At 44.4% G+C, this 18,951-nt stretch overlaps 1 protein-coding gene across 7 annotated transcripts in view; it reads left to right on the top strand.

Moving 5' to 3' along the window:
• Nucleotides 1-2,205: 2,205 nt before the first annotated feature.
• Nucleotides 2,206-18,951, top strand: part of Ankrd29 (ankyrin repeat domain 29) — a 47,342-nt gene continuing 30,596 nt past the window's right edge. The window contains exons 1-3 of one of the 7 annotated variants that reach the window (XM_027404336.2): nucleotides 2,208-2,582; nucleotides 12,104-12,214; nucleotides 17,081-17,179. In XM_027404336.2, coding sequence (XP_027260137.2) covers nucleotides 2,331-2,582; nucleotides 12,104-12,214; nucleotides 17,081-17,179 — 462 coding nt within the window. In that variant the 5' untranslated portion in view covers nucleotides 2,208-2,330. Of the gene's footprint in view, nucleotides 2,583-12,103; nucleotides 12,229-15,622; nucleotides 16,902-17,043; nucleotides 17,180-17,431; nucleotides 17,618-18,951 lie in introns of those variants that run through there. The other 6 variants (XM_035440282.1, XM_035440277.1, XM_035440279.1 and 3 more) reach the window with 6 other exon arrangements.

Below are 18,951 nucleotides of genomic sequence, written 5' to 3' on the forward strand. Positions count from 1 at the left end.
GGGAACAATTACATTCAAACTAGCACACTCTTTTGCCTATTTACGGTTACTATGACAACATACCTAAGACTGGGTACTTTATGAAGAGCTGAGTTTGATTTGGCTCACAGTTCTGAAGTCTGGGAAGTCCAAGAGCATGTGCTCCCACCTGGCGGAAGTCTTGTGGTAAGCACCTTCTTGCTTCACCATATCATGTTAGAGCCTGTCTGTTACATGTAGCCCACCCCTCGACTCACACCCCACACCTCTCCCTATGATTTGAGGCATTCTATCCTAGAGATAGGTTCCACAGGTTCATGAAGGTTTAAAACTTTCCAATAAGGAGGCCTGAGGTTCTTGAGACTCAGTAAATAAAGAAACCTCTGAAAAAAACTAAAACAAACAAGATTCACAAGGCCTCCCTCTCCACAAGGTTCTAAAGCTAGTGAATAATTGCTGGGGACAAGAGGGAAGAGGCCGCATATGGATAAGGAAGTGGGCAGGTGTGGTCTTCTTCCGTGTTAGGCTCAGTGTGGGTCACCGATACATTTTGGGGTGGGTTCTTTCAGAAAGATTTGTCTGGTGGTGACTCTGACCATTTGTTTTCTCTGGGGACTGTTTTATGAAGATGAATTTAGCCGGTGTGTGGGGCTGTGGGTTAAGCACTCACAGAGACCAGAAAGAATCCCACCAGCCAGGTGAGTGGTTACTGTGTGTCGCATTCTTTCCATAGACTGACAAGGATCCCATCAGCACCCTGGCCAGAGGCAGCCAGAAAGCATGTCAATGGGCAGCCTGTGGTGGTGGAAGAAAAGAGATATGTATTTACAGCCAAACAGGATTCACAGCAGGTCTAGCCCTATCAGTTATTAGCTAGTCACTCCATTTCCCAAGGTCCTAGTCTTCTCTATGGAATGGGATGAGACCCATCTTCCAGGATTTTCACAAGGAAGCCAGCTAGTTCTTGAGTACAAATATTAAATGACTGTTCTTTCCTTTCTCGGTGTACCCCAAACTGCAGGCACAGCTCTGCTGCTTTTATATAATAGTGTACCATAGCAACTTGAATTTTTTTTTGTCTAAATGGATATCTAAGACAAGGGAAAAAGTTTGAGTTGTTCTTGATTTAAAAAAAAAAATGTTGTCTATGCAAAATGGGTCAAAGACCTGAAACTTTGAAATTGCTTGAAAGAGAAAAACACCAGACACAGGCAAGGACTTTCTGAAAAGAATTATATAAATCTAATAACTAATAGCAAGAATCAACAAATAGGTCTTCACAAAAGAATTAACATTTCCATTTTCAGAATTTGCTTTTATTTGTCCTTGTATTTTTAACAACTTTAAAATGAAATATTCACCACAAATGCAGTTGAGAAGAGGGAGGGAGATGCAAAGAGGGCAATGAGAGAATGAATGATGGTTCCTACCATGCTGGAGGTTAAGACATCCGCCTCTTACCTTTACATTGGGATCTTCTTCTTTTATACATTAAAAACTGTTTTTTTATTTCAAAATGGCCTTCCCACTGCTAATTATGCCACGCCCACCCCAAACAGCAATGGTCTGTGTGAGGGAGTGGACAGATGTGCAGTGTATGGACTAGAAAACAGTATTATTAAAAATAAAATAAGGCGGCCTTTCCACTCCAAAAAGGAAACACGCTACTCATGCAATCAAAAGGTGTCTTTCAAAGGAACGTTTGCACCAACACTACTAAAAGAGGGGAGAAGACACCCACAGATCTTTGGAAAAGAACAAAAGAGAAAAGAAATGAGAAAGACAAAAAAAAAACAAAACAAAAAAACAAAAAAACAAAACAGCTATTAGAAAGAGCGGTGAGATGGTGAAGCAATTCTTCCTAAAACTTCAGTTAAAAACTGAAGGCTGACTATCAGCTAACACAAACAAGGTCCCTCCTGTGTCTGAGGACCTAAATGTGTGTATAATGAGTAAGGAGAATGTGTGTGAGATGCTAGAGAACTTTATGTGTGGAAGCCGTGTGTGTGGTGTATGTAGGGCATCCGTGGGGAGGGCTTCTTGGATGCAGACTCTGCGTGGAGAACCTATGTGAATGGTGTGTCCCAGGACATGGAGGATGTCATTGGTACAGGTGGAGCTGTGTGTGAAGTGTGATTACTGTGTGTGGACACTGTGTGTGGTGTAAGGTATCAGTGTGGAGAGCCTCCGGGTTGAGTGTGATCTGTGTCTAGACACTGTGTGTGGTGTAGGATACGCTTGGAGGGCGTCCTGGTGGTGGAGTATGGAGAACTGTGTGTGTGGACGCTGTCTGTGGAGCATGACTCGAGTGTAGAGAGCTCAGAGTGCGTGCGGAATTCGGGGCTGTGCGCATGTGCCCGTGCGGGGTGAGCCATGTCAGCGCGGGACGGGGTCCAGTGCGCGCACGCACGAACCCGGCTGCCCCTGCGCGGCCCGGCGCCGCCCTGGCCCTGTCTGTCTGCAGGCGCGGGAGCGCGGCCCGGCCCCTCTGCGGCAGGCGGCGGAGGGCGGCAGGCGGCAGGGAGGGCGGAGAGCGGGGAGAGGCGGGCGGGGAGCCAGGAGAGGCGGACTGCGGCGGGGACGCGTGCAGGATGTCCTTCAAGGTGAGTGCACGGGCCCCGTGCGGGACGCCAGCGTCCGCTGCGCTCCAGCTTTGCACACTTTCAGCGGGGTCCGGGGAGCCCCGCGGGGAGGCAGGGACTGTCGCCATGGTAACAGGCCGCAGTTGCGATGGAGCGGTGGAGGCCAGGGTTTTGTCGCCAGGGTATCCCCAGCCAGGCCCTCGGGGTCCTCCCGCACCCGCCTCCTCCTCAGAGCACTCATCTGCCAGGCGGAAGTGCTTCTGATTACCAGGCTTCTGCGTCCAGAGGACTCTTGTCTTTTTGAGTCCATTTGTTAAAGTCGGTCCACTTACTCCCCGCACTTGAGGGTGACTTGCCCTGGTTTTAATAAAAACAAGCCAAAGGATTGGGTATTTAAAATGTGAATGTGCCATGGTGAGCCAGTCTTCTGGGAGGAGTGGTATTCTAATCGGCCCTACTCTTTCTTTTTCTTCTTTCTTTCTTTCTCTTTCTTTTTTTTTTAAGTCGATAACGATAAAGAAGTTAAATAACTCTCCCAGATTCGCAACTGTAAAACTAATGGTGTTAAGAGTGAAATCTGAGTGCATCCAACTCCAGAGCCCCTACTGTCCCATCTCTTTTGATAACTCATTGGAGCAGAGGAATGACAGGACAAGATTTGCATGTCAGAAAGACACTGGCTCCCACTGGAGACCAGGCAGGGTAGGGGGACATACCATCTGAATGACATTATGGTTAGCTGGTGGGTTTGGAGGTCAGGGTGGATCTGGAAGGAGGGGAGGGAGAGGGAACTGGGATTGACATGTAAAATAATCTTTCTAATTCAAATAAAAAAGTTTTAAAAATAAAAAATATATAATTTAAATTTAAAAATAAAAATAAGTGGATTTGGGCTGGAGTGTAGGCAAGGAGAATGGAAAGAATTAGACAAATGACTTAAGATTTGTTTCAAGTGTCAGAATTTATTAACTGGTGTTTCTCATAAGAAGGGAAGGCAAGGGAGAAAAGGTGAAATGTTTGGTTTGGAATAGTCTGTTCACTAATGGGAACCCACACAAAGATGCTAATGAGACAGATATCCAGAGTGGAAACTTAGCAGGTGGAGATGAGATTCTACAGTGAGCAGAATTATGTGCTAACTGAACCCAAGGGTGTTGCTCTGTTAGGAACAAAATTTAAAATGAGGAACTGGGGGGTGTGGCTTCCTGGGGCAGTATTGGTCCAAATGGCTTGGTCAGGCTGTAATATCACTGTTCAGGATAGGGGGCAAGGACAGACAGAGTCCAGTGGCTCACTGGGTGTGTCTGGTTTCATTGGGAGACCCTGTCCCAAATAACAAAGTGGAGAGCAATAGAAGGAGACATATGACTTTGATCTTTGACCTCTAAAACATACACACAAGCTTGCCTTTGTGAACATATGTCTTGTGTGTCCTAGGTGTCAAACTCAGATCATCTGACTTGTTAGCAGACATGTACCACACATACACACAAGCCCAAAGGGGGAAAAAAAGATTTTGAATGAGCAGAATAAGAGAAGCCCAGTGAGAAAACTGAGAAAGAACAACCAGAGATGGAAGATAAATAAACAAACAAACAAACGGAAGCATGTGCTGTCACTCAAGCCAAAAATCTCTGTCTCTCTGTAAAAAATGAAGAGGGACTTAGTGTTAAATACCACAGGGAAACTGAACTAAGAGTGAAAAAGACCACTGGATTTCAAAACAAAACAGCCACTGGTGGCTTACCAAAGGCACTCCTGCAGAGAGTTATGTTCAGGAGCCAGACTGCAATAGCAATAAAAAGATTAGGTGGAATCCACAAGTATAGGGAACTCTTTCAAGAAATTCTGCAAGCAGTGTTTTAGTTGTTTGTTGTTGTTTTCTGTGTTTTGGTTTTTTTTGGAGGGGGGGCATGGCAGCAGCTGGGATCCAGAGTTAACAAAGGTTTATTTTCTTTATGAGGGTAGAAACTTTAGCATCCTCAATAATAACTGGCAGATCACTAAGATGCACCAGATATTCAATAAGCACTAAGGAGATGTTCGACATCGTCATTTAGCATTAGGGACATGCAAATCAAAACCACACTGAGATACTTACCGCCTCACCTCCACTGGGACGATGAATTAGCGAGATAATGGAAAATGTGGTGACAAAGATGTGCAGAAATTGGAACCCCCACACATCGCTGGGAGGGCTGTATTATGATATGGTCGTTCTTTATTTTTCCATTTTTGTCTGTGTATACATATATGTGTAAACTTGTTTGTCTGGGGGTTTGTACAGGTGTGAGTGCTCATGTATGTTGGTATACATGGAAACCTGAGTCAATATCAAAAATCATACTTGATTGCACTTGTACCCTATCCAGTAAGGCAAAGCCACTAGCTCTCTGATACACTAGTCTTCCTAGCCAGCTTGCTCTGGGGATCCCCTCTCAGAGGCTGTAATTATGGATGGGCAGTCATTCCTCACTCACACTTGCAGCACTTTGACCTCTGAGCCATCTTCTCCAACATAGATGTGATTTCAAAAATGTCTGGTTCTGTCTTCAAAAACTTGAAAATATTACCACATGGTCCAGAGAATGCATTCCTTGATATGTACCTGTCAGAAATGAAAATATGCCCGTGCAAAAATATGTATACCCATTCATAACCATAGTGTTTTAAATAGGCAAAGAGTGGAGCCACTCCACATGTCCATCAGCTGATGATACAGTTTGTATTATAAATAACAAGCTGGGAGACTTAAATAGTAGACACCATTTTTCTGAAGTTCTAGAGATTTCGAAGTCTGAGACCACGGTGCTGGGTGCTGGCTGACTTGTGTCTAGTGAGGCTCTTTTCCTGGCTTGCAGCTTGCCGCTTGCCATCTGATCTTTGCAGGATGGAAAGAAAAAACTCTGGTGTCTCTTCTCTCTTTGTTTCTTTTTTTAACATTTATTGGTTTTTCTGTTGTGGACACATGCATGCCCATGGTGTACATGAAGAGGTCAGAGGACAGCAAGCAGTTGGATTTCTCTTCTACCTTGTGGAAGGTCATCAGATTTAGTGGCATCTTCACCTGCTGAGCAATCTAGCTGGCCTTTTTCCTGTCCTTAAAGGTCAAAATCAATCCTCCCTTAAGTTGTTTCTGTCAGGCATTTCGTTACAGTGACACAAAATGTAACCATGTAATACAATTGTTCAATCAAAAGAAATGAACCCTTAATTCGTGCAGCAATGTAGGAGCCTTGGACATGGGGTAAGTGAAAGAAGCCAGACATACTTAAATGTAATGTCTAGAATAGGCAAATCCACAGAGATGGCAAGTAGATTAGTGGCTGTGAGGGCTAGAAATGGGAAGGAATATAATTATGTAAATGGGTGTGGAAGTTTCTTTGTGGGGAGTGTTGGAATGTTCTGAAATGGGTAGTAGTGATGGTTGCATAACCAAAACCCATAAAGTTGCATTTTTGAGAGGATTATAAAATATGTGAATTGTGTTTCAGTACAAATGTATTTTGAAGTGGCGATGGGGAGAGTCTTGAATCTTGTGGGTAGAAGGGACAATTAAAACAAGTGATCTTTGAAGGAGGTAGAGGTGAAGTAACTTGAGCAAGAGGCTTCCACTAGCCAGAGCAATGAGCTACAAAAATGGGGTGACCACTCCTGAAGGGATTAAAGGAAAGGAGGGGAAGCTGAGCCTTAATTGAGAGGAAGCTGAACATTACTTGATGTTTTCTAAAATAAGACGTGTGATGAGTTCTGGACTCGGGCTAAGTGGAAAGAAAGCTTCAGTGCTGAGATGGTGGCTTAGCTGGTCAAGTGCTTGTCTTGCAAGCATGAGGACCTGAGTTCTATCCCCCATCCAGGAGTGTGGCATGTGCCTATATTCCCAACAAAGCAGAGGCAGGGATAGGCAGAGCCCTGAGGCCAACCAGCCTAGTGTGCTTGGAGCTCCAGGCCAGTGAAAGGCTGTCTCAAAGAAAAAGATGGCTAGCACCTAAGGAATGAGAGCCAGGATTGCTCTCTGACCTCCACATACATTTGTAGACACAGAAACACATACACACATGCGCACACAGGCACACATGGAAGCTGCCTGGCTATATGCCTGTTTTCGGTGAATAAGAAAGTATGGTTATGTGGCAGCGTCTAGGTGAGATGAGGCAGAAGATTCTGAGGTGGGATAGAGATCCTGAACATCTTTCTCCAGCATCTAACCTGATGGAGACCAATGCAGAAAGCCAAATTGTATTTCTGTATTTAGGAGTGTGAGAAGATCTGGCTGGAAGGGCAGTGGTCTGGAATCCAGATGGATATATCTTGTGCTGAGTGTGAGAAGACCCTGCCTCTCCCAGGGAGGGGATCTGGGGAGGTTGAAGCAGAGAGAAGGAGAACTCTGTGCTAGGTAAAGAAGAAAAGTGGATTTGCCGAGGATCAGAGTAGAATGGTGTTCAGGGGAAAGGACCAGAGTTTCAAGCCAGTCGTGAGCTGTATTAGCCGTGCTCCTCAGCTGCCTCCCATAAGATCAAGTGTATTGAAACACACTCAGTAGCCCACAATAATTGTAGACTTTATTGTAAATTTTTAGAACATGGTTATGAAATTTGTGTTCTAAACTGTTTATTTAGCTACAAGTAATTTACCATCAGCTACACCTTTTTTCTAGAGTTGTTACCTATACTAAGTAACTGTGGGGGGAAAAAAAAACAGGCTTGCACCTTTTTCCACATGGGATCAATATTATTCCAAATTCAGCAATTAATAAAGTTGACATTTTTTCATTGAACATTTATTAATTTTAACTTGGGAGCCAAGGGTTAGCCTTTTTATTCTCAGCCCAAGTGTTTGGGTCTTCACACCGATGAACAGAAAGTCAGCATTGCTGATGTGCTCATGAGAGAGTCTGTCAGGCATTGTCATCACAGTTTATGCCTTTGTGTTGAGTTGAGTCACTCCATGTGGGCTGAGTGAGTCTGAACCACATGGACCCCTTCGAAGCTCTCTTTTGGCTTTATTCTGCTGTTGGCAGTCACATGACTTCACACTCAGGGCCTTGCACGGGTGATCAGTCTCTACCCCTGAGTTCCACCACTGTCCTGCTAGTGCATACTTCCCTCAGGTACCAACTTGCCCCCAGAAATCTACCTTGGTGGCTAGTTTTAGGTCAACCACACAGGAGCTGGAGTCATTTGGGATGAGGAGACTTCAACTGAGAAAATGCTCCCACCAGGGGGTCAAGCCTGTGGGGCATTTTCTTAATTGATTATTGATGCGGGAGTGCCCAGTGCGTTGTGGGTGTAGCACACCTGGGCAAGTGATCCTGGATGGTATAAGAAACCAGGTGGAGCAAGCCAATAAGCAGCCCTCCCCCAAGCAGCACTCCTCTGCCATGGCCTCTGCTTCAGTTCCTGCCCTGACTTCCTCAGCAATGACTGTTAGCTGGAAGTATAAGATTAAGTAAAGTTTCCTCCCTGGATTGCTTTTGGTCATGATGTTTTCTCACAGCAGTAGAAAAGCAACTAAGACACAGTGTAAGACTGAGGTGAGGGCTTTTGATTTTTAGTTGTTGGTGGTGGCGGTGGTGATGGTGGCAGCGGTGATGGTGGTGGTGGTGGTATGTGTGTGTGCCCACACGCAAATTCTATAAATGCTATTCTAACCATGTGTCTTGGTCTTCAGGACCAAGGGTTCCAAGAGCGTTACTCAGTTGGAGATGGGGAAAGATTATGATAAGAGAAAACAGAAGTTTCTGGGACTTTCTTGAGCAAGTCTTAGCCAGGAAGATGAAGTATCCCACTAGTGAGTTTTATGGTCATAGCTGAAGCCAGCTGTGCCCAAGCTAGATGTTTGCAAGAGCCCATTGCCTCATCCACATCCCCAAACATAATTTCCTCATAGTGAAATCCAGTTCACCACTTAGCTTAAATTACTAGGAGAAGCCACGGGAAAATAAATTAGCAAAATGGATATGTTTAACCTGGCATTCACCCACTTAAAGTGTCATCTTTTTTATTTCCTTTATTTTTTACAGAGATTTATAATGGATGTATAGAGTGGTGAGGGGGTGGGAATAAGGGAGGGAAGGGGAGACAGAGGGCACTGTTTCCATCAATGACTGAAGGACTTACCCAGCCCTTGCCACACCTTTTATGGTTCTGTACACAATGTATGCATGGCGAGATTTGGAAGTTATCCAGGGGTTGTGACTCCTGTAGACTCCCTGAGGAAAGGAAAGTTGGGGGAACTTTTTGTCTTGGCAAGAGAGGATATTGGAAGGGAGGGTGGAAAGGTCACTGGAGGTCACTGTAGCCTTGGAGGTCCTGCCACCTTATTCCTTGCTGTCTCCTAAAGATTTTGTGGGTGGCAGAACAGTATGGTGAGCAGCCTGGAGCAGCAGCCTGCTCGGTGCGGTACCTGCCTTGCCATTCCTCTCTTACCTTGTCTGGAATACAGTACCTGTCTCTCTGAGCTGTGCTGAGGGTTAAATGATATCTATGCAGACAGCATACCGTGTGGCACTGAGTGTGAACTTCATTAAGTGTTAGCTCAAGATGCCTGGCCTCCACTTAGTGTGTGGCCACACTGCCAGGGGAGCATACGCCCTTTTCTTTGCTAGACACTTCTACCTGGATTCCCCCATTGGCAGCTGGAACTGAGCATGTTCAAAGTTGAGCTCATTGAGGTGGTGCACACCTTTAGTCCCAGGACGCAAGGGCAGAAGCAGGAGGATCTCTATGCGTTGGAGGCCAGCCTGGACTAGACAGCAAGTTCCAAGACAGCCTGTCTCTCCTGCCCCCATTCCCACAGCGGTCTGTGGGTCCAGCGCCTACAGCTCTCGCCTTCCATACACCAATGTCACTGTAGCTCTTCGTCCTCTCCTCCACGACATAGTCACTGGGGCTCTCCTCATGTTCAAAACTGATATTTCTCACCTTCAAACACCTCCTTGGTTCCCCAGGATAAAGTCCAAGTTCATGGGTCTATACTCTCCTCTAGGGCTCTGGTCCCCTGGCCCCCATAATCTCATTCTTGTTTTCTCCCTCACATCCTCACTCTGCCCTGTTGAGGGTGATGCTGGGGTAGGCTTGTAGGCTTCGGGCAACAATGACTGTTATCTGCTTCCTATTCTCACCATTAGCAGCCATACTCCTCCTCCATTGACCTACAAAACTCAGGCCTGTTGACATGGGTTATTTTCCTATGAGGCTATAAAGCCCTGGTAGTCAGAGATCAAAGTTAGCCTGTATTTCTAACCCCTAACCACTCCCCCCCCCCGCCCCTAGCACATGCTAGTGACCATGTATCCATATTGCTTGGACAAATATAGCAAGCTCTGGCTATGCATTTGTAGAGAGGATTTGCTCCTCCGGCACAGTGCAGAGGACTGTATTATTTCCCCGTCTTACTGGGGTCAGGAGAATGTAAGTAACTCACTTAAGATACAGAGCCACGAAGACTTGAACCTGACTCTCTCTTACCCCAGATCAACTGTTCTATCCAACCTTCCTCTCCTCTCAGAAAGTCAAGCCCTGGAGGGAGAATGAAATATTTGCAGCTTTTTACTGAACTCATTGTCTAGCATCTTGGAAACTGGTCTGTCCAGCCCAACCAGAGAGGAACTTAAAAAACCATCCTAAAGAGACAAGAATTCCCTGCTACAAAGCTCCTTCTGACAGTAGACACTTGCTGTTTGCAGGTGGTTTTTCAGGTGTTTGAAGTTCAGTTGAAGCAACAAAGTATGCTGGGTGGCCCATACTTTTAGTTCCAGCAAATCAGGAGGCAGAGGCTGGCAGATCTCTGTGAGTTCGAGGCCAGCCAAGTCTATAGAGTGAGATCCAGGACAGTAAGGGCTACACAGAGAAACCCTGTCTTGAAAAACAAACAAAAAACAATAGATGTCAAGAGAAATGGTCTTAGATGGTTTCATAAAATGAAGAGCCATAGGATATGTATATGCAAGCTAAGATAGCTAGAGTCATTGGTCAATATAATCCTAGGAGACCGAATGTTTTTAGCCATGTGACTGCATTTAAAAGATGTTTAAAAATAGGCCTTTATGGTCAGAGAGGGGTTTTGACACAGTCCCCAAATCATTTTATTAGTAATGTGAATAATAGCATGTCCTGAGAGCAGCCACATTCTATAATAGTACTAATATTTGGAATTTAATTTTCACTATCACTCTAACTTCATAAAGGAAAACATTTGGAGTGGAAGAAATGAGCACTTGTGAGCATTTCTGGTGTGTTGGTGTTGTGTGACTTTCTTGCAAATGTTGACCCCACACTGGACACCCCAAGTCTGGCTTAGTGAGCCAGTGAGTTACTGGGGTTACTTAGAAGAGCAGAAGGGACTAAAAAGCAGCTTCACCATTGGAAAGTGCCCCCCCCAGCATGGGTGACAAATGACCCTGCAAATCTGCCTCCTAGGAGCTCCTGCCACAGCTGACATGGTCTTGGCTGACTAGAGAGCTTTCTCTCCTCAGCAATTGTTACAGCCTGTAACCTTAAGCCATGTGAATCTTGTAGGTTTTAGGAGCTTCCTGAGCCCTTCAAGTTTTGTTTACTTCTTGAGTCATCTGTCTCCTTCCAAGGAGTGTATCAGTTAAGAAAAAAAATCAGAACCTGTTTTTTCAAGCAATCAGTTTATTCCCTCCTCCCTCTCTCCCTGCCCTCTCCCCTCCCTCCCCTTCAGGGCAGATATTTTGATCTCTATCTGAAGCAAAATGCAACAATGACTTCCATGAACCAAGGCATTTTTGTGTGGCAGTCTGAACTGTCTAGTCCCCAGCCAAGGATTCTTCTCTACAAATCCACACCAGTTTGTCTTATCACAGGAAATTTAAATGACTTATTTTGCCATTCCTTTTGAGACTTTATTTCCAGTCCTCTTCTTCCATAAGGTATGGCCCAACTTTGATTTAGCCACTTTAAAAATGCCCAGCAACGCAGTGACAGGGGACACAAAATTGCATTCTCTGCCCAAAGTCTCTAGTTCTCACCCAAAACTTCTGGCAAGTTCCAATTGAAGGAAAAAAATATTGAGTGGAGGAGAAGTGAGTTGCCTACCCCAATAGCTGGAGTGGGCTAGAAATGCTGAAGAAAAGGTACCACTAAACTCCTTTCAAGGGTCAGAAGGGAGAGCTTTTGCTCCACTAACAAGGAAGGGGTTGTTCGAATGCTTCAGAGGGGGACTGCATAGGGCAGAACCTTGTCCTTCTAGGATGGGGGAAATTCACTTCAAGCTAAAAGGAAACTGCAAACCAAGACCCAACAGTCAGGAAGCTGAGACTTTGGTGGGAGGTAAGGCATTGGTTGTGGTGTAATAGAGCATTGCTCTGCAGACAGCCGTGAGCCCAGAGATCTAGTAGTAAATGAAACACTTCTCACAGTCTAAAGTGATACAATCTTATAAATGGAGAGGCAGGCAGTCTTGCAAATGATCACCCCTCGTCTGGAATTCTTCCTTTGGAAAGGTGTTATCTGTGTGCATTGAAGCAGCCATGACCACTGACTTCTATTTTAAGACCTTGTTTGTTTCTACTCTTGCAGAAGGAAACTCCACTTGCCAACGCTGCATTCTGGGCAGCAAGGAGAGGAAACCTGGCCCTGCTGAAACTGCTGTTAAACAGTGGTCGCGTGGATGTGGACTGCAGAGACAGTGTATGGAAAACATGGTATCTGCATGCTCAGAGCACGCCTTTGCACACTGAGGGCATGAGCTCCTCATGGATACACATCCTTCACATGCTTATGTATTTCTTGTGTTTGCTTGCTTTATGCTTTTCCAAGAAGCCTAGAAACATACTGAGGAAGTCAGAAAGCAAACAGTTGCACACTGAGAACAGAAGGCCTCTAGCATAGTGAATGAGGGGCTTTCATTAGGAAGGAGACTGGCAAGTTCCAAGAATAAAGGAATGTTTAGTAAACTGTTAAAAAGGGAGGGAGGGGGAGGGAGGGAGGGAGGGAGGGAGGGAGGAAGGGAGGGAGGGAGGGAGGGAGGATAATTTAGAGTACATGTGGGCTTCGTGACTGTTGTGATTTTCATACATTAATGCAAAAACTGAGAAAGTGAAGCCTGCACCAGCCTCCTTTCTGTCCTTTCACTTTGGAAAAAGGGACTTCATCAAGGGTGAGCTAGAAGGGGCAAGTAAAATAGGTGCTACTGCCATCAGCAGGTCCCACCTAGAGCTGCATTCCCTTCCCCAACTAGAAGCCATCACTTCTCTGTGTTTAGCAAGACTTCTCCACATCCCTGGGGACAAGGAGGACCTCAAATAAGGAGATGGTTTTGTGGTTTGAAACAAAATATTTTTCTTGAGACAGGGAGTACCATTTCAGCTTTGATGTACAAATTTGCCGAGTGAAACCTACCAGTGGCCCAAGAAAGAAAAGGCAGGATTTGCTCTAGTCTGCTCACTGGGTCACCAGGAACACCCAGATCTGTTCTGTATCTTTTCCTGGATGGCCCTGGGCCCAGAATCTGAATCATAAGAAATGCCCAGAAGTCTCCCTCCCTTGGTCCTTCAGTTTAATTTGGACAATAAAAGCATCTTCGGGAAGGGGGCCTCCCTTTCAGCCTTTCACCGTTGTAGGGGCCATCACATTATTTGTGATCAAGCCTGGCCACTCTCAGAGCCCTGCTGTCATTAAGTCCCAGAACTAGACTGCCAGACCACTACTTTATGAATAGTCTATTAAATTTCCCTCTGATTATTCCAATTTGAATATACAGTCTGTTCTTTGTCAGAACCCAGGCTTAAAGGAGACTGTAGGCATCTGTGAACTGCTACACAGGTCTTACTTGGGTCTCAGTGGATGAGTTCCTGCCCCACACTGACCAACAGGAAGGAATAGGAACCAGTTGCCACCTCTGGCCTTGTCTCTGACCATGTTGGTGCCTACCTTTCCTCCTTTTTTTTTTAAAGTCATCCCTCTTCAGACACTCCCATGACATCCTCTAAGTTCTGAGTTTTGAAGGTCACCCTGCTGTACCTCACAGAGCCACCTTTTCTGGTACCCTGAGTCATCTGTGCTACCACACCTCCCACAGGGCTTACTCTGTATCTATCTGAGTGGCTGTTTTGAACAAGATTTTTGCTCCCATGAATAGATGTTTGGCTAATAAATATGTTATAAATTACCCCTCTTAGATGACCCCTCTGGCGAGATGGCTCAGCAGGTAAGAGTGCTGGCCACAAGCCTGATGAACTGAGTTTGATTTGGGAGCTCATATAAAGGCAGGAGAGAAGTGACTCCACAAAGATGTCATCTGCCCTCCACATGTGTGTTGTAGTATGTACACCCTCATACACGAACACCACACATAAAGTAATAATAAATAAAATAAAATTTTAAAATAAATTTAATAGTCACTTATTCAGGAGGTTTCTGGAGAAGCAATTTCTTAACACAAAGGAGCACTTCTAAATGAGGGTGGTTTCAGACATCTTGCTGTTTTGAAAGGGCAGTTAGTGGTACAGGGGAACAAGGAGCTATGTGGAGACGGTGCAGGACTTTGCTCCTCCTGGAATGTCCTGGGTAGGCGTCTGCCTCGTCCATGTGGCACCTGTCATGGAATCTGGGTTCTAGGATTGTCACTTATTCTGATGATTGATCTCTAGGCTGTCACTACTGGAACTTATGAACTAAGGCTTATCATCACCTACTAAACCTATGGGGAACGTTGGGATGCACAGGATGCCCCCAGGGGGCTTTCTTGGAAACTGTTCTCAATCCAAGCAACCATTTTCAGACTTTTCCAACAGACTGTAAAGAATGCATAGTGCATCTCCAGACGACAGGCTGTCTGCTCAAAGCTTTGATTTGCTGATGCTGTTCACCTGGGATTCCTAGAGTTTAAGTTTCTGAGACAAGAGTCCTGACGCTTGTTATACTCACTGGCTGTCCCCATCTCTTGCTTCAGAGGAACTGCAGGCTTGTACTCCCATGCCTGGGGGAATCCTAAATTAACCCCATCTTTGCTTTTATTTTTTTTGCTTTGTTTATCTATTTAACCATATTTATTGGAATCACAAGAGTCTTGCAACTTTTTTAGACTTATTAATGTATGCTTTCCAATGTCTTTGATTTGGGCTCACTACCTTTGTATACATTTGTATGTGCTTTGTTCAATACCAGTTTGTTTTGAAATATATGTTGTACTATGACACTTTGTATGCTTTCTATATTGAACAAATCTTTGTTTCAAATGATCATAGTATAGAATTTTTTAAATCAATCATAAAGATATGTTTTTATTATTCATTTTATTCATCTTTTCTTTCAAAAGAATTAGCCAGTTTTTTATTTCTCTTTTATAGATTAATCTTATTTTTAAAGCTATTTCCTCTTTTTTAAATTTTTCTTAAAATTTTATGTCTATATGTCTGTGTGCACTTATGTCACATGAATGCAAGTGCCCTTGAATGCAAAAAAAGGGGTATGGTCTCAGATCCCCTGAAGCTGGAGCTACAGGTGATTGTGAAGTGTTCAGTGTGGGTGCTGGAAACACGACCCTTCTGCAATAGCAGTATTCTTGCTTACCCACCAGCCCTCTCTAGCCTCTTGTTCTCTTTTAAATGTCCAAATTAGGTGCTTCTTACTTTCTTCTGCTCATGATTGATTTTTATCTTGACAGCAGTGTGACCTGTAACACACACACACACACACACACACACACACACACACACACACACACTTACATCTCATGTAAAAGGATGTAGTTATAGCTTGTTTAAACAAATTGTCTTTAAACCAAGAGTCTACTTGAAGCATTATAATAAAATGCTTCCGGCTGGGTAGTTTATAAACAGCAGAAGTTTATTGCTCACAATCATGTAGGCTGTGAAATCAAGCCCTAGTACCTGCATATTTGGTGTCTGCTAAGAGCCTTCTCTGTAGAACAGGGCAGGAACCCCCTCTGTACAACAGGGCAGGAGCCCCCTCTGTACAACAGGGCAGGATCTCCCTCTCTATAGAACAGGGCAGGAGCCCCCCTCTGCACAACAAGGCAGGAGCCCCCCTCTCTATAGAACAGAGCAGGAACTCCCCTTTGTACTACAGGGCAGGAAACCCCCTTTGTAGAAAAGGGCAGGAGCCCTCTCTATAGAACAGGGCAGGAACCACCCTCTGTACAACAGGGCAGGAGCCCCCCCACCCCCGAGTATTTTATATGAGCACTAATCCTACTTGGAAGGCAAGTGGCTCATATTTTAATCACTTTCTAAAAGGCCTGTCTCCTAATACCACCACAATGGGAATTAGATTTCAGCATGAATTTTGGAGGGACACATTCAGCTAAAGGATAGTGATAGTAAAATTGTCACTCTAGTCATGAGGACTACAGAGGAAAGAAAGCAGTTCATCCGAGTAAAGAAACAGGGAAAGCAAATTAAAGGCATCATACATGAAGTGGACCGAACAGATATCTACAGAACATTCCGCTCAAACACCAAAGAGTATACGGTCTACTCAGCAGCTCGTCCAAGTTTCTCTCAAATAGACCACATTCTGAGACACAAAACAACTCTTAGCAAATTCATAAAAAAAATGAAATAACCCCATATATACACTCTGACCACACAATGCTCTGAAAGTTAAAGTCAACAACAAAAGACTACAGGAACTCATGGAAATTAAACAGTACATTACTGAACAAATCAAGGAAGAAATCAAGACAGATTTTAAAAATAAAAATAAAAATTGGTTGGCTCTTAAGAAGCCCATGCCCATAGTTGAGAGTGTTTTGTCCTTCTCCTGAGATTCTTTCTCTTTCCCTTAATACCCATGCTTAAATCTGAGTTAAAACTTTTTCTAAATAAACCCCACTCTTCTTTTCTATATAAATAAGACATAGAAAAGTTTTTAGACACAGACCCGTTATGCAGTCCATGGTGGCTTAAAAAGAAAGAGGGAAAACTTTTTAAAAGACTTTTAAGTTGACTTGGTGTCCTCTGGATACTGTATGGTCCCTGCACTCAGGAACTCACTGCAGCAGTGGTCACCTGCACAAGAGCAAACCATCAGTTAACATTGTAGCAGGTGACACTGATTGAAGTCAGCACTACAGAGAGGAGACAGGAGAGGATCTGAAGGTTTGAAGGGAGAAAAGGAAAGGTTGAGAGTGGAAAGGATCAATTTACATTGCAAATGAATATACAAAACAAGAACATCAGAAACCTTTCAGATCCAGAAAACCAGCTGGTAACATCCAGCTCACTTTTGAATTAATAACAGTGTTTTGGATCAGGAAGCATTCAGTGTGAGTCATAAAATGAGAACATTGTATCGTTACTGACTTACAATGCAATCTCGATGTTTGCTTGGACTGTTTCTGAAGGAGGTGGATGTAAGTAAATTCCAACCTTGGTGACTTATCAGTTTGCTTGTTCTCATCCAGTGGGCGTCAGAGTTATTCGTGAGCCATTCATCACATGTGCCTCGTCTGGTGATGCTTACATTTCTGCAGAGTCCTCTAGGCTCCCTCTTTACCGTGAGAGCATAACCGTTCATCTCTTCTCCATGCAGCATGGCACCACACTCCTCATGGTTGCTTCCTACGCTGGCCACATAGACTGTGTGAGGGAGCTGGTTCTGCAGGGGGCAGACATCAACCTCCAGAGAGAGGTGAGTCAGGTTGTGTATATGAATAAAAATGACCAGGTTAAACTATCTGCAGTCTTTATGGCAGTAAACTGCTTAAGAGGACAAGAGTTGGCATTGCTTTGCTCCCACACCAAAGCCCATTGCAGAGTTTATTGTGCCTAAAGTAAGCTCCCGGGATGAACCATCGTCAGCTGGCTTCATTCGTTTGCTGCCATAACAGAATAACTGGTGCTGAGTATTTTATTTAACAATAGGGGTTTATTTCCTTTGCAGTTTTAGGGACTGAACATCTCGGATTAGGAGCTCCATATGTTTGGCCTCTGGCGAGAGCTTTCTTGGCTGCCTCACAACATGATGAAATTGAAGAAAGGAAAAGGAACTGACCACATGCAGAAGAGACCAAACACAAAGTCCTCTCACTTTTTAGCAACCCATGCTTGTGAGAATACACTCCAGGAGGTCAGCATTAGTCCTTAATTATAGCTCTGCCCACCAACGACCTCATTCTGTCGCCAACATCATAAAGGTTCCACTTCCTCAGTGTCATCACACAGACACTCGGCTCCTGGCACTGAATCTTTGGAAAACACATTCAAACCGTATCTAGTACCTACCAGGGACCACCCCCCCCCCATCACATTCCTTAACAGTCAAGTCTCAGACATGAATCAGTACTTCCCCCTCTCTTGGGATGAGATACCATGGAATTTACAGGAATTCCCCGGATGTCACTCCATTTGTTTGTCTGCATCCTATTCATCATGAAAACTGGTTCTCACAAAACCACATTTACAAATCTCTTTTCTGCCTGGCTGTGTATCAAGTAAGCGCTCCAAAAGAGTTCCGGTCTAGGGGATGGCGAGGGGGTGTAAAGTAAAATGTGAGCCCATGATCACACTAGATCAAAGTTGGGGGGCATGATTTCACCAGAGGCTCCAATTGTGGTTCAATCTAGAGCAGCAGCAAGATGGCTGGAGCATTTTAACATACTCTGGAGGTCTGAGGAGGTCCCATGTATTTCCAAGCTGATGTAGGACCTGGTTAAACAAAGTTTTGTGGAGAAGTATAGCATGTTCAATATAAGTGTAAATTTGGCCTCTCAGTTCACACAGATCCAGGTATGAAATGAGTATCCTGGGACAGCTCCTATCCACAGTAGACCCTTGATTTTCTTCATTTGGCCTGAGTCCACAATCTGCCTTACCTTCAGTAGCCCTTGATCTACCACTAAGTGTTAGAGGCCTTGTCTCTAGCCCATGAAAGAACAACTGCTAAAGTTGACCCACAGCTTTTGGGAGGCTAGTCTACAGAGAGAAGCAGTGTAGAGAGTGTTGCTAATTCAATCTGTCTTCTCTCACACAGGCTCTTTTGGGGAAATCTCCATAACACTAGGTCCTTGTTTCAGACCATTTTTCATAGCAGCTGCTGAATAAAATTCCTCTCTGGGATAAAGATGTTTAAGCCCACTTGGAAATATATTTTAAAATTATCCACATCTGTTTCTGTCCCTGCTTTACAGCCCTTGTTTATTATGACTTTAAAACACAACCAGATTTTCACTAATAAAAACGATGCAGTCCAGATCTGCTTATTCAAAAAGTTGATCCCAAAGGTTAGTTACACTGTGTATAGAAACCCCTTGAGAACAACTGAGAAGAGCCCGGGAAAGAGAAACAGTGAGCTTCTAGCTAGTGTGTGGCTTTGTGGTTTTATGTTTATCCATTCATTTGTTCACAATGGCTCACTAAATGGAAACCTTTGTGTCCCGAGGACAATAGCTCTTGAGGAGGACT

Source organism: Cricetulus griseus, chromosome 2, assembly GCF_003668045.3.
Source record: "Cricetulus griseus strain 17A/GY chromosome 2, alternate assembly CriGri-PICRH-1.0, whole genome shotgun sequence".
NCBI lineage: Eukaryota > Metazoa > Chordata > Mammalia > Rodentia > Cricetidae > Cricetulus > Cricetulus griseus.